Source organism: Cinclus cinclus, chromosome 23 (assembly GCF_963662255.1).
Source record: "Cinclus cinclus chromosome 23, bCinCin1.1, whole genome shotgun sequence".
In the NCBI taxonomy this organism is placed as follows: domain Eukaryota; kingdom Metazoa; phylum Chordata; class Aves; order Passeriformes; family Cinclidae; genus Cinclus; species Cinclus cinclus.
Window position 1 is genome coordinate 8595151 of NC_085068.1, and position 15687 is coordinate 8610837.

General features: G+C 42.8%; 1 protein-coding gene across 1 annotated transcript; it reads left to right on the plus strand.

Moving 5' to 3' along the window:
• Positions 1-655: 655 nt before the first annotated feature.
• Positions 656-15377, plus strand: PEX14 (peroxisomal biogenesis factor 14). The gene is made up of 6 exons (XM_062507637.1): positions 656-807; positions 7039-7124; positions 7732-7834; positions 9092-9189; positions 12098-12189; positions 13593-15377. Exons 2-6 carry the CDS (start codon positions 7086-7088, stop codon positions 14053-14055), a joined length of 795 nt encoding a protein of 264 aa, XP_062363621.1. The 5' UTR covers positions 656-807; positions 7039-7085; the 3' UTR covers positions 14056-15377.
• Positions 15378-15687: the final 310 nt, after the last annotated feature.

Genomic DNA, 15687 nt, shown 5'->3' on the forward strand with positions numbered 1-15687 from the left:
AGGCTGCCCTGGGGCAATCTAATCATGCACCAATGGGCCAGGGCAATGTTCAGCTGAAAGTTGGGCTTGGCCTTATTTTGATCTGTTTTGTTATAGTTTTATTTCCTCCTTACATTCTGTGTCCCATTCATACTAATCACAGTCAGTCCTGATTTTTTTCTTTTTTATTTCTGCATTTGTCATAAAATAAAGCAAATTATTCCCGTCTTCGGAAACGATCTAGACTAATTAGTCGTCTAACCCAATAATTAGTTTTTTGTTTCCCTGTCTGTTTTCATGCATTATTGTTAGTTTTTTCCCCTCTTTTTTTTTTTTACACCATTACAGATTAAAATGAGCCACATTTGCAGTTGATGGTATCTTTTTTTCGGGGGAAGAATGGAGAATTGCAATAGAAAGCTACTTCAAAAGCAGCAATAAACTCAAGGATAAATTAAGGAAATTGAATGAGCCACATTTGGAAGCCGCGTTGAGGCTAATATTCTGTCGCTTAAGGTTAAATTGCAACAGAGAAAGAGAGAGGGAGACATTCCAGTGAATCCAAAATTGGGGAGGCATTACTGCTCAAGTCAGTGCCAAAATTCTTCGCATCTTGAAAGGCTTCTGCTTGGCTTGAGAATTTAATTATGTGTGCCTAAAGTGGGTAAAGGTGCTAAACTGATTTCATTTCCTGTGCTCCCCCAGGCCTGACAGATGAAGAAATCGACCTGGCTTTCCAGCAGTCGGGCACGAGCACGGATGAGCCGCAGTCCCCAGGTCCTGCCGCGCAGCCGGCGCCGGCTCAGCCTCCTCAGCCCCTGGTGTACAGTAAGTGCCACTGAGAAATACCTTCCCAACTGCTTTCTGCTGCCATTTCTGCAGTGCTTTCACTGACTCGTGTGCTGCATTCTGGATTTCAGTTCACCTGGTGACATACTTTTTGTCAGAATGGGACACCAAGTGTTACTTTGAATGCACTTGGTGGTTGTTGATGCCTGTGACAAGATCGTGTTGCACAAGGAAAATGAGATACAAATGATCGCTGTCTACAAACAAATGTCATCCATACCAGCCTGTGATGCCTCCTGACCTGAAGGTGGATAGTCAATGCAGATTAGATTCTGACACACTGTAAGGACGTCAGAAAAGCACTTTGTCAACATGGGACTCAGTGATCCCTTCTAAAACTTGGAAAACTTTTCTCTCTGTTCTTAAATAATCTGAGGTGTGACAGCAGAAATTCTGTGTAGACTATGTGGATATGATTGTATGATTTTTGTGTACAAAATACACTCTCGAAGAAATTTTAGAGTCCCAACATAATCTGCGTAGACTCAAAATTTACATATATATTTGCATTTTAAAATAAACCTCGCAAAAAAGTATCTAAGCTCCAAACAATAAAAACCAAAGTATACACCATTAAAAATCCATCAAAAAAAGCTGTTCAGCTCACATGTGTGTCTGGTAGTTTGAAAATCACTTAACTTACCTGCCAAGTATAAAGAATAGGATTTTGTTGCTGCTCTTAAACAGCTCTATGGCAGATATTGACTGATGTAACACTCCACTTAGAGCTGTGTTTATTAGTTTATGGCACAGGTTTGCTATTGCTGGAGATAATACTCGACTTGCTTTTTCAGTTTTTAGCTGCTCTGGTTTGGCACAGTTTGAGATAAAAAACTTCTGTTATAGTGTTGGGCTCAGAACTGGAATATTTCTGGCTGTTGTACTGTGTGTGCTGGTGAAGTCTAGGGCTGAGTTCTGCCTCCTGGGCTAATTCCTGTCTACTGTGGTCCGCAGACAATGCCAGGAAAGTGAAATCTGCTGCCAGGCTGCAGAAGCCGGGCCAGATCCCTCTTGGTGCTGTCTGTTCATTCATTCAGATAACTCTTACCACAACCCAGTACTGGAAGAGTTAATCTTCCCTTATTTCAGTGTTCCACTGGTATGAATAGAGCAGGGAAGAAGCATGCAGTTCAGCCTGGGAAACACCATCACCACTGTTAACCCTGGCAGCTTTATCACTCTTTGCTTGTTTTCCTTTTGCTATTTTGGGTTTCCTCAAAGCAGCAGCAGCTCCCCTTTTCTTCTTGCTAGGTAAGAATCTTAACTAAAATTTCAACATCAGAATGTTCCCACTAACAGCTTGAAAGAGAATTTTGAAAGTATGATTTTGTAGTGTTTGGAAATCAAAGGTGACTAAAAATACCACCAAATAAAAGCCTTCAAGGGGGTTCTAATTGCCAACTTGTGCTGTGGCTTTGTGATCTGGTTGCTGCTTTTAAAATAATTTTAATAAAATTTTAATTTTTAAATAATTTTCCAAAGCTTTTCCCTGTGAGGCAGTCCTTTTCAGGAGCCCCCAGAACTGGAGAAGGGGTGGCAATGAGTTCATTATGTATTGTTCCTTCCCACACTAACCATTCTTTATAGACCTTCTATTTAGGCTTAACCTCTGAATGGATGCATAAAAAGAAGAAATAGCTGGACATATATGGTATTCATTTGACCAAAATATTTGTTTTGGTTAGTTCTCATCTGTGTGCTGTTCTAGTTCTTGACTGGTGTAGTCCTGGTGTGTGTTAATGATAGATCCATCTTTGTTGTCTTCCTATTAAGTGCTTTCCATGGTATCAGAACTGCAAAAGGAATATGTGAAATTTTTCTACACCTGATGGATGAGACTGTGCAGTGGCTCAGTGCTCTTTGGAGGTGTGTCATTTGCTGTAGGTTATTTCATCAGTTGGATGCTAATCCTGTAATGAATACATGAGAATTGCTCCAAATCTGCTTTGGGACAGTTTTTTTTCTGTGATAGTTTAGTAAGTCAGTTCATCTTTGACTGAGTTCATCTTTTACTAAGGCAGTTCATCAGTCTCGTCAGGGATTGCCATGGACAGAAGAAGATAGATACTTCTTTTTCTGTCTATCTGTTCATGTCACAGAGTGTTTGTGACACTGAGCTGGAATGCTGCTAGATTTGAAGTTTGAAAGAATATCTCAATGGCTAGGGAGACAGAGAGGCTCTCAGTCTGTACACTGACTTGGTGATGGGAGCAGCTCACGTTGAGGAGCTTATATTGAAAAAGACCGCAAGCTGTATTTGCCTTCCCCAAAGAATTGAGTTTCTTGAGAAGCAACATCTGATCTGATTGAGTTTAAGTCTTGAAGACTGTGAACCACTTTGTGTTTGATATTTGATGTTTTTGGTTAAAGTTTTTTTTTTTTTAGTAGTCCTGACACCTCTACACGAAACACAAAGTGAGGAGGGTTTTTGCTGAAAACAGTCTCGCGTTTTACGAAATCTTAATTTCTCTCTGCACCCTCTTCCCACAAGGTGATGCTGCTTCCTGTTTAAAAATTACATTAGAACTGTGGGTTATAAGTACAGAAGTTCGGGATGGTTCAGAACCATCTCAAGCATTTCTTCAGAAGGAATGAAGCAACAGCCAAGCTGATGATCTTGCCAGTAACGCCAGTGTAAGATGCCCACTCCTGTGAGTCACAGCAGTAAATCCTGGGTGCCCCTTTTGAATTTGCTTCCTTGATCTCCTGCTGTTGGCACCACAGTTAGTTCTATTTCTTAAATTCATACCACTTAAATACTTCCTTTTGTAAAATTGAACTCAATGTTCTACTGCTTTATTGGGGGTGCCTGTAAGTTATAGACATACTTCCTAATTCTTGAAGAGTTAACAAGAAAAAAGCACACTTACAAGCCCTCAGAGCAGCATATGTCCTGTATGCTGAACCCTTTCTGGGTTTGATTGAAGAGAAAGTATAAAAACTTCTTGGGCAAGAGACAGTAATTAAATTTCTAGTATTTTAGGTCAATGCCATCTCTATTACTTCTCCTCTTGTTCTGGAGGAGTAATTCCTTCTCTCCAGTTTGTGCTTTTGCCAAGAGGTGTCAAAACTGCTTAAAAAAAAAGCTTAAAGAAAGCTTGAATTTGATTAATATAGAGAAACAAGACTTTGCCTGACTGATAATAAAACTGATAAATGACATTTGAATTACTTGTAGCAGTAATTTATTACATAAAGTATCTTTTATTTGACATGCGATTAGTTGCTGGAAGCATCACTCAATCTGACTAGTTTAAACATGCTCTAAAATGAACCCCCAGTAAAAAACCAGGGCTGTCTGCTATTGGTGTTATGAAATGCACTAATCCAGCAGAGAGGACAAAAATCTGACTTCAAATATTTAAATGATTAATTTGTTGTTATTTTTGTTGGGTTTTTTTTTTTTACCTTTCTAACCCATATAATTACAAGCAAACTCAGGGGAGTATCTGAGCAAGGTGTGCAAAGCTGCGTGCTTATCATCCAGGTATTGTCTGTGTTGTTCCCCATGGTCTTTATGGGCTCCATTTATAAAGGGGGTTTGTGCAGATTTTACACCTGCTTAAAAATCAGCTCCAGTGACGATTTTCTTGCCATTTGGATCTTCCTTTCGCATCCTTGTATCTTCATTATGTGGAAGTCTGTAGAATACACACTGTTTCCTCTTACCATTAAAAATGGTAGCTAGAATCCAAGCTCTATTTTTTTCCCCAACACCTTTCCATGGATTCACTGTTTCCTTTTGGAAAATCACCTCTTCCAGCATCAGTTTCTACAGTTTTACATGCAGATACTAGTGAAGCTGACCTTAGGTTGGATGCACAAGGCCTAATTAGTTACTGTTAGGAAAGTGAATTCTTAGGTGAATGGGGATCTTAAAAATAGTCAGTGTTTATTCTGGAGATGCCATTTACAGTGACTGCTGGGGAAATTAAATATACTTAGTGAAAACACAGATTTATACCTGGAGAAAACATGTGTCCCTTCCATTTGACTTTTGAAGGTCTCTTAGTAGAATGGTTTGTGTCTTCTGTAGTGCCTAAAGTAACCAGGCTGTCAGTGCTTTTTCACTTTATCTGAATTTTATTTGTTTTACAAGTGGAGAAATTGAGGATATGCAAATAGTTGGTGTGAGCATGGAGCTTAAAATGGAGAAACTCCTAAGCCTCTTCATGCTTTAGATTAGAGAATTGTGGAGAAAAAGAAAGGTTGAGTGTGGATTTTAGGCAGAGCTGTGACATTCTTTGTAACATTGTGAAGTTGCTGTGGTCAGTGCAGAGCCTTTACTGCGTCCCTCACTTGCTCACTTCTTCTCTCCACCCCCCACACTTTTTTTTTTTTTTTTTTGGTCACAAGACAGATTTCACACATCTCTAAAATGAGTAAAATGGCATTTCAGCTTCTTGTCTTTATAGACTCTCTGAACTTTAGGAAAGATCATTCTGGTCCCTTTTCATTAATAATGAAAACCAGGGGGCAATAAAATGTTCTTAGTTGAAGCATTATAGGAATGGAGGGAGAGATGACTGAGGTGAAAGGGCAAAGCAGATGGACTCCTACAGGTGTGTCTCCTTCCTGCTCGGAGGTCAGTGCAGCTGGGAGGGAGTTTGGGACAGCCCATCAAGGACAGCCATGGGCTGCATTCGCAGACCCCGGAGATAATTAACCCTGTGCAACAGCAGCTCAGCCTGGAACAGATTGTGTTGTCATAGAAGGATATTTTTAATCAGAAGTTCAGGAGAGAGAACTGGACAACCAAGAGACTTCAGGTCCCAGAAGTGACAGTGGGGGCACAGCACAGAGGGGAAGGGGGGATAGAGATCTGGGGTTCGCAGCAAGATTAGCAAGAGATCATTTTAAATCCTGACATGTACACAGCCAGTTACTGCAGCTTGGCTGACGTGTGTTAACTCATTAAGTTAAAAAGTTATGATAATTTGATCATGTGCCTAAGCTCCAAAACTGCAACTGCAGCAACCCAAAATACTCCTGGTGACAGTATTCACCAGTTCTGACAGAGATGCCTTAATTTGTTCAGATTCTAGCCAGAGGATCATTTCAGGAGCTGTGTCCTAAAATATAGCAAGAATCTCTTGAGAGCCAGTATTTGGGAGTCAGACCCAAATATTCTAGACCCTAAGTGCTGGGACTGGGGCTAACTTCTGGAATGAAATACCTGTGGAAGAATTCAGCAACAAGCAAAATGGCAATAGGTGAGCAAAGCAGAAAGGAGACCAGAGGCCATCCATTTCAGCCAGTTAAACCTCCTAAATTGAGGCCTTGGAGAACATAATGCATTTATGAGGCATTGTAGTCACATGTAGATTTGGAGACCACACCAGTCTTCCATCTCGTCAGTTCTGCCCACATCCTGCCATTGAACTTTAGGCAGATCATTCTGCATCCTCTTTGTTATTAAAGAAAACCGGGGGCAGTGCAAGGCTTGTTCAGGGAACTGCGAGGGAGGTGACAGGATAAGGCTGGTGGAAAACTACAGGTTATCCTGTGATTCTGCTGAAGGAGCAGGGCATACCATAACTTTGCTTTCTTCTTGGAGCCTCTAAGCTTCTGTGCACAATTGTGTGTTAAATATCTCAAGCTTTTATCTACTTCTTTACCTCTCTCTGTAGATGTTTAATTGCATATTTTCTCTCTGCTCTTTATGTGTGCTTTGGTCCTTATTTGTAATTTAAGCTTGAAAGACACTGGATCCTTCCTCATTGAAATGGTCCATAATTGCTGACACAGTTTTCATAAACCCATTTATTGCCCTGATAGATTTCTCTTCTTTCCTAAACCACTCCCTTCTTTCCTTTCTCCTGCACTCTTTTGCGTCTCTGTCTCTGTCCCCATTTTCAAAAATTATGGTAGTGGAGAAAATAGATATTCAGGTAAGGAGTTAACCTTAGCTAGTACCAGCCCCAGAGACAGTTACCTGGCTTCAGAGTGCCTTCTACAAGGAAAGAGTTGGGCAAAACAGGATGGACCCTCTTGGGTCTTGATGGAGCTCTTTAATTGCTGCTGTGATTTCTCTCCCTGTGACACTACAAGGCCAGAGTCAATGCCAGAGGTCTGGCCAGATGTTCAAATGTCCTTAGCCAAAGGCCTGCACACTATGTGTTAATCATTACTCTTTTCTCTGATAAAATGGATGTACAAAAACGTTACCTGCAGTTCTGACTCGGATTGTTTCTTGATTCGGACCTTTAGGTCCCCCTGGCTCCAGATGGCGAGATTATGGGGCTTTGGCTATCATCATGGCAGGAATTGCCTTTGGGTTCCACCAGCTCTACAAGGTAATGCCACTTCCCCTCTGTACTCTGAGAGAAACATGTTATGCTGCTTGTGTCCAAATGATCATGTTGGTTCCAAGCTGGTGAAGCATCTCTGTTCTCACTGGCACTGCCGTTGGTGTATTTGAAAAATGTAGACACTTAACATGAAAATGCAGAGTCAGAAAGTGGCAAGCAAACCACTTAGCTGTGTATGTCAAACTACTAGAAATAATGTAATTTCCATTGTGTATGCTCTTGCTGAAGCATATTCCATTCCTAGGATGAGGTTGCAGAAGATTCTATGGTCGCTAGAGGAGAGTTGTGACCTATTATATCCAGTCCACCCTCTGCAAGGGTGGAATGAGGCAGATTTTGTGGCTGTGTCCAGACTTAGGAACTGGTTTTCAGCACCCTGACAAATGTAACCACAAAACTCTTTTTCTCCAACTTCTTTTAACACTTGCTGTAGAGGGAATTTCTTTTCTCAGCCAGATGTGTGGATAAATGATCACTAACTCTGTGATAAATGCTGAGATTTGGGGGGTGGGATTTGAGGATGTTTCAGGTAGATTAGAAATAGTGCTTTGCACATCCCTATTTCCTGAAAAAGTTTCTGTACCCCATGTAGAAATACCTGGTCCCTCTCATCATGGGAGGCAAAGAAGACAGGAAACAACTTCAGAGGATTGAGTCCAACATTTCTGAGATGAGTGGCAGTGTGACACAGACAGGTAAAGATTAATGACTCCATCAATTCACCCCTCAAAGCTTTTCTCCCTGTATCCTCCATTCTGCCAAGACCCCCACCCTTTTCTTTCCCTCCATCTCCACTTTATGTGGTGACTTCATTTATCTGCTCTGAGAATCTGTTCACATTTGCAAATGAAGCCGCCGTCATTTCGGTTTAATTTGAAATTGCTTGTTTACTGTCGGCATGGCCTCAATTAATTATGTTTTTACGGAAAGGCTCCCAACCTCAGAATATTAATAAGGGGAATAAAATGACAGCCTTTCGGAGGGCTGTAAAGTTCATTTTTAATTTCTGCTTCTCTGATGTTTTCAGGGGCTTTTTTTTTTTGGTGGTTTATCCCCACCTTCCATCTGAAAATCCGAGGAAGGGTCAGGAGAGTCTGTAATTACTGTGCCTCTCTGACCTTAGCCACCTTCTATGTTATTGACTCTATAGGGTATCTGTTCATTACCCAAAGCCCTAATGATGGTCTGGATTAGCTGTTACCTGTCATAGCAATGCAGTTTTAAATTTTATTTATTTTATCAGCTTGTTTACTCCCTGGAAGCTTTGGATAAAGTGTCAGAGTAGAAAAAGTTCTACAGCCAAAGATGGAGTCCAGCAGAAGTTCTTCAGTGTTTGCTGGGGTGTAGGAAGGAAATAGAGGGTGCTCTCTTGAAATAAAAGGGGAAGAGTGCAGAGTATATTCAGTTGGGATTAAAAACCCTATGATTTTCAGCAGTAGGTTTATTAAAGATATTGGGGTTGAAGGAGCTGGTAGGTTGAGAATGGGAGGATGCTAATTACACTTTTCACTGAAGGGTGAGGAAAAGCATTTCTCATGATACCCTAAGGTCAACCCCGAGAGCAGCCTCTTCCCAGACTGGAGCTAGCCCCAGTGTTTGCCTGCAAGAGCCCTGAGATAGATAAATGGTACAAACATTGTGTAAGTTCAGGGAGATGTACAAATCATAAACCAATATAATTAAAAGGGAGAGGTTTTAGACGGATATACTGTGGGCTATAGACATCTATACAATGGAAAGATAAACTAGAAATACTGGAGGTTAGATGCAGTGCAGGTAGATTACCCATAGTGAAAATAAATCATATGGATTAAAGTGAGCAGGCGGGCATAGATAAATTAAATATAGTAGGAATAGAGGCATCTTTGTAGCTAGACAGCAGGAAAGGCGTGGGTGAGTGTGTGTATATGTGGGTGTATCTCAGTTTAAGTCTTCTGCCTTTTCCCTTACAGTGACTCAGTTACAGACAACCTTAGCAGCTGTCCAAGAGCTGCTAATCCAGCAGCAACAGAAAATCCAAGAGCTCACCCAAGAACTGGCTGCTTCTAAGGTACTAACTTCCAACTCTTCACCTTTAGAGCATCATCAGTTTTGGAGCATGCATGGCTTCTTTTGTGGGCACATGAAAAGCACCTGTTGGGTTCACAAACCAGCCATCAGCTCTGCCATATATCCCCAAACAGTTTCTCTGCATCTCACTTCTTCATGGGTGGTGTGGTTAGAGCACTGGATATGAGTTGGGTACTCACTTACAGGTTTGTATTTCTCCTGTACCCTGTACATCCTGTTCAGCCAAGCATACACTTGAAAGGCTGTATTTAAGTCAGTTGTTCAGATCCATGTAATGTAAGTATTCTTACTGTTTGGGTTTTTGTTTCAATGATTTTGGTCAGTTACAGGTGGCTCCATTACAGCCCTGTTAATGACACACAGTGACCCATTCCCCTTGACTCTTGACTTTGGCAATAAAACTATCTGACTAGTTTGTGTTGTTACATGTGTAAATAAAATAGCCACTTTTAACCAAAATTGATTTTCTTTCTGGCAATGAGAATTAGTGCTTTACTCCTTGGCCCAAGCAGTCTATCAGCCAGTAACTGTTGATGTGTGAGGCAGAGTGAATGTGAAGCAGTCTCATGGAGATGAAGTCTTCCTTTGACTCACTAACTGGGATTGTTCAAGACCAAGACTGTTCACAGTTATTGTGTGGTGTTCTCTGGACAGGGAGATTTTCCTGTGATGAAATCCTTTAGGCAATGTTACAGCTCTTTACCTGTAGCAGGAGCAGTCGTCTTCTCCCCTTAGCACACTTGAGTCTGATGCAAATCCTTTGATGGTGTGTAACTGGTGGGGCACAGCTGACTCTGTGCTGTGCACACTGTGTAGGAGGAATCCCTCAGTGGCACAGCTGTAAATGCAGCCATGAAAGCCAGTTTATGGTCACAACACTCTGCTTCAATTTTCCTTGGGAACTGTGGCCTGACAGTGGCCTGGAGCCAGTCCGGAAATTGGAAAACTGTTTTCAGGTCTTAAGTGTTAGGATTAAGAACACATGTTGAGCTTTAAGAAGGAAAAAGGCCATAAGTCTTGGTGGTTTAGAGAGTCTTGAAGAAGTTTTCCTTCCCCCCTCTCTACCCCCTGCACTGAAATGGTAGCACACATTGTTATGATATCTAAACCTCATGTGTACAAAGAAAAACTTAGGCAACCCCACAAACCAAAGAATAAAAGCTGTGTTTTCTCAGCTGTAATGTAAGTTTTTATATCTGCTTTTCAAACTCCTACTGGCATGCTGTAAAAAATTAAAAAGAGGGACTTTAAGTAATTAAAAAACGTACATAAAAATTGAAGGCTTGAATTTTCTACAACTGTTTTTAAAGAGACTGGCTAAAAAGCCCCAGATGTCAGATTTTATTTCTAAATCCTAGGCATCTGGCACCATATGTGTTTTGGAAATTTGAGTCCTTTGCAGGCCAATGAGTGGAAATCACTCCCTTGTTAATGTGCTGCTGTAGCTTTTAAGGTCTTAGAAAGCCAGAACAGTGGCTCCTGGATTCTTGCTGTCTGAGGGCTGGGAGTGTGAATCCTGAGGGAACACATCTGTGGAAAACGCAGCTACTGCAGCCCGAGCCTCTCCCAGCCCTGTGGGTCACTGTGAGCAGTGCTGGCTGCAGGGTTACTCTGCAGTAGCTCAAGTCTGTTTAAGAGTAGGAACAAGCAGTTCTGGCTACATCTAGTGGGAACTGCTGAGGAGAAGTTTTTACTTATTCCAGTTCTGGTTTCCTTTGGTGAGGAATTTATTAGAACTGTCTCTAAAGTAATACTCCTCAATGTGTTTGTTCCTAATGGCTTTTAGCAGAAATTACTGTGGGGTGTGCCAGGCATGGCACACCCCACAGGTAATTCTTTGGTCTCATGGCTACAGAAATTACTGGAGCAAAAGGATGGGATAACCATGGATCATGATCTGTGTTTAGAAAAGTCCCATTTCTCACATTCTCAGAAGGGTTAAAAGAGTGCAAACAGTATTGTCTGCAGCATGTTATCCTCAGTTACTTACTCTAATTTCTGCCTGATATCCCATGGCAATTCTGATGCAATTCTGACAGCAGCTGTACCAGGCTTCCATGAGTTACTTGTTATCTTTCTCCACAAAACTGCATTCATTGCCTTGAATTATCTAAGAGACAGTCCCTAGTCCAGCTGCTTCTGGAGGTACGACCTGGTAACTCAAACATAGATCTAATTCTTCAGATCAAGTAGGGAAAATATTTGCAACTTTCAAGTATGTATTTATCAGTCCACCTCTAAGTGCTACAGAATGCAGATAATTGATTTGTTCTTTAATGATTAGGAGAAATGAGCAAATAGTTTTAAAACAGTTGTTAATATATAATATTCAAATCTGTTGCCTCAGCTAAGTTTAGTCACATGAAGAAGTAAAGGACCTCCCACTACTGTTCAGAATCCTAGTTCTAGTTCTTGTCTAGAAATCATTCACTAAGCCACTTCCAAATGATTTGCTTTATCTCTCTGTGTATTGTTCTCTGTCTGATATGTTGGTGGAAAACATCCAATGTGGGCCCAGCTGTGCCTGAATTCTCACAAGTGCTGACCTCCTGAAAAAAGAGGAGATGCTTTAGCAGTGGTTGTGCATGGGAGGCAAGATTGGAGACAGGATTAATTAGTCTCCCAAACACAAAGCAAATATTGAATAGTCTTGGCACCTTGAGACAATTATTGTTTGTGGTCATCGTGGGGATCTGTTCAAGTACTTCTTAGTGTGGAAGTTGTTTTGCTCAGATCTGAGGGATGTTAAGTGATGGAGCTTCTCAATGTTATCCACAGGACCTGAAATTCCCAGATGGGAGCAGAAGAGCAGCATAGGAAGAAGTGACATTGGTGAACTATCTTCCAGTTCAGACATTGATCTTTATGTCTTGTTTTTCACGTTCTAGGCTACAACTTCTACCAATTGGATTCTGGAATCACAGAATATTAATGAATTGAAATCTGAGATCTACTCTTTAAAAGGACTTCTCCTGAACCGGTATGGATGCAATACAGCAGCAGACTGTTGTGGGGGAAGTGCTGCACTCTGGGATTCCCTTAGTCGTGGAGAGGAAAGGCATTTCCAACAGGAACTACCTCTGTATCCTGTTACTGCTGTTTTGATAATACCTTTTTGCACTTCACTGTCGCTTTCTGTTTGCAGGTCTCAAAATGCTTTTCAAACTGGCCTTAAATCACAGTGTGCTGTAGGGAATTGATAAGATTTTTCCATTTTGTTTGCTTTTCCCCACAGTCAGGATGCCTCTCATCTGGTTGGAGGAATTGACTGCATTTGCACCTGTATTCTGTTTTAGAACCTCACTTGTGGGTGCAGTTCAGCTGCCTTGCTCATGGTCAGGGCATAGCCAGGATGAAAAGAATCATGGCACTACAGAGCACTCACAGAGGATGGGGTGAGCTGAGCCCAGTTCTGCAGGGGCTGCTGGTGGCAGCAGCAGCAGGGGAGGTGAGAGCAGCTCCTGTTCCCAATTAAGGCTCAGGGAAGGCAGCGCTGAGTGTGAGCACTCACTGCAGAAGAGCAGCCAGCTTTCCTCTGCTCTGCTCTGGCACTTACCAGCTCACCTGAGGGCCATGAGGACCCCCTGGCACACAACCTTTGCAGACCTTGATCTGACACCTCTTCATACTCCCACTTCTCACAGACACAGGCAAGGATGCGTGGGAGTACTGCATCAGACATGCTTTGGTGCTTTGCCCTTCCTGATGGATGAGTCTCTGAGGGCACCAGTGCTCCCCTTGCATTTGTGTTTGTCCTGTTTGGCACTTGGAATCTCCTGTTAGTACTGGGCATTAGCCTGCTAGTATCATACTCTTAAAATCCACCAGGAAAGGACTCGGGGCCAGCTTTCCAGCTGGTGCAAGCTGGTATGACTCCATTCAAGTCAGAGGAGCTGAACCAGTTTGTGGCAGCGTGGCCCAAACGTGTAAAGTGTGTGCTGGGGCTGGGAGTGAGGCTCTGGGTTGCAATGAGCCAGGATGCAATAGTGGTGTATCACAGTGGTGAAATTCCCTGGCTCAGGCACCTGGTGTGTCTGACATCTTGCTCCAGTGGGAATTCTCTGTACTAATTAATTAGTGATTGTCTTATAAGGGGACACCCATGTCTTTTCACTGGCAGCATACCAGTGCTAGCTTACTTTGTGAAATTGGCCAAATCAGATCATTTTAATGCTTCAGGCTGCCCAGCTGGGATATTTTCCTTGTGTACAGGCTCAATTGCTGAGTGCTTGTAAAGCACTTGGAGGATCTCTCTGGAGAAGTGAAGTGGCCTTGGTTTTGCTCATTTATGGTGAAGAACTTGCAGTTTCAGTCTTGCTGAAACCCCTCAGTATTTATAATAAAAGCCCCTTTCTTTCCTTTTCTTTCCCTCCCCTCCCCAAGGAGGCAGTTCCCTCCCTCCCCTTCAGCTCCCAAGATCCCGTCATGGCAGATCCCAGTGAAGCCAAGCTCACCCTCCAGCGCTGTTGTTGCCAACCACAACAGCAGCAGTGACATCTCACCTGTGAGCAACGAGTCCACCACATCGTCCCCAGTGAAGGAGAGCCACAGTCCCGAGGGCTCCAAGGTCAGCTGCCACCTGCTCAGCCCCGAGGAGGCCTCCAAGGCCATCGACGTCACGGGCCAGGTGCGGATGGAGGTGCAGGGGGAGGAGGAGAAACGGGAAACCAAAAGGAATGATGAGGAGGAAGAGGACGATGAGGATGATGATGTCAGCCATGTGGATGAGGAGGAATGCCTGGGTGTCCAGACTGAGGACCGGCGAGGAGGGGATGGTCAGATTAATGAGCAGGTGGAAAAGCTACGAAGACCTGAGGGGGCCAGCAATGAGAATGAGATTGACTAAGACACCCTGGCTGCTGCTGCTGCTGCACATCTTCCCCAGCCTGCTGCACTGTCCCCAGTGCCTCTCCCGTTTTGTGGAGAGAAAAGCTACCATTCCCTGCAGTGATTCTCCCTTGATTGACCTTGAGCAAGGTCATGATTGCTTGGTGAACAACATGATTGCCCTGTTTCACCACAGGGCTTTGCAGTCTTGCAGTGGCTTCTTCTCCCCTCCCAGCCCGTCTTCCTGTGAGCTGGGGTCGCTGCTAGGCTGGCAGACTGATGGCCTTACCATGCACCACAGCTAAAGAATACTCCCTCTTGCAGAAGCAGTTGCCCTGTTGCTGCATCCTAGAGTCCTTCTGTCCAATTTCAGAAACCAGTCTGTCCTGAGCTCCTTGATTTCACAAGCCTTTAATCCCACATAAGGCCCAAACCAGTTCTCTGTTTCCCAAAATAACCCTGTTTTATTTCTCAAACTACTTGATACTCTATCAAAAAAAAAAAAAGTAAAAAAAGAACATTTTCACCTCAAATTCCTCACCAGATCTCAGTCTTGGCTCTTCCAAACTTTATGGCAAGCCTCAAATTGCTGAAACTACCTAGCATGTAAAAATACTAAATTTCTGTGGGGTCCAAGGAATGCTGTTTCCACCCCACATGCTTACATCCATCAGAGTGGCCTGTTGGTAGGGACCAAGCCCATGTGTCACAGCCACCATAAAATCCATGAGAACAGGTGGCTTTGTTGATGATTGCTCCCCAGTAAAAGGCTTTAGAAGAAGTTGACTCCACTCATCCCAGTTATTACCCTTCCTTCTCCAAAGACAAGGAGCTCACATCAATTTTTGACATATTTTATTTATAGCTGCCCCGAATGAATGAATGAATGGGGTGAAATCAGATGCTGAAGTAGTTGGTTAATTCTGAACGTTTGGAATGGTTTTTAGCCTTTTTTTCTCCGTAAATGAAAAGAAAAATGATCATAGATGGTACCTCTCCAGTGGCAGGCACCTGCTTTAGCAAATCAGTCTCTCTAGCAGAGAGAACAGCTCCAGTTCTGAGGTTTAACCACTGGCTCTTCTTGCCCAGTCCAGCCTTTTTTTTTTGCCCCATTGGGCTGTACACAAAGCAGTGAATTCTCAACCTCTCATTTGCAGCATTGTGTTTGCAGCTGGTAAATGGTGGTGTCCAATGATATTCACTGCATCAGAGCATCTTAGCAGAGCAATTCTTGTAACAACTGAATCTCACTGTCCTCACCAAGCAAGTGTGCTCGTCTGTGTGATCATGTATAGATTCAAATATAAAATATGATTGTATATAATTGTAATAAATATGAGTTACCACTATTTAACACCAGGCTATTGCTGGATTACTGTGGCTCTTATTTTCAGGAGAAATATTCATGTATGGTGGTCAAGGGAGGGGAAGGGGATGGTTGCAGAAATCTGGTCCTTTTAAAATGTTTTCCAAAGGGCATTTGTGGTTGGTTTTCTGACTGCTCCAGTCCTAGGCAGTATCAGCAGGAGGCAATGGTGTAAGTGCAGTGTAAGATACACTGCAGGTAGCTCCAGGAGTGTGGCAATGCTGCCTTGTCTCTGATGGTGCAGAGGCTGGGATGGATGTCCCCCCAGTGAGTGCAGTGCAGTTA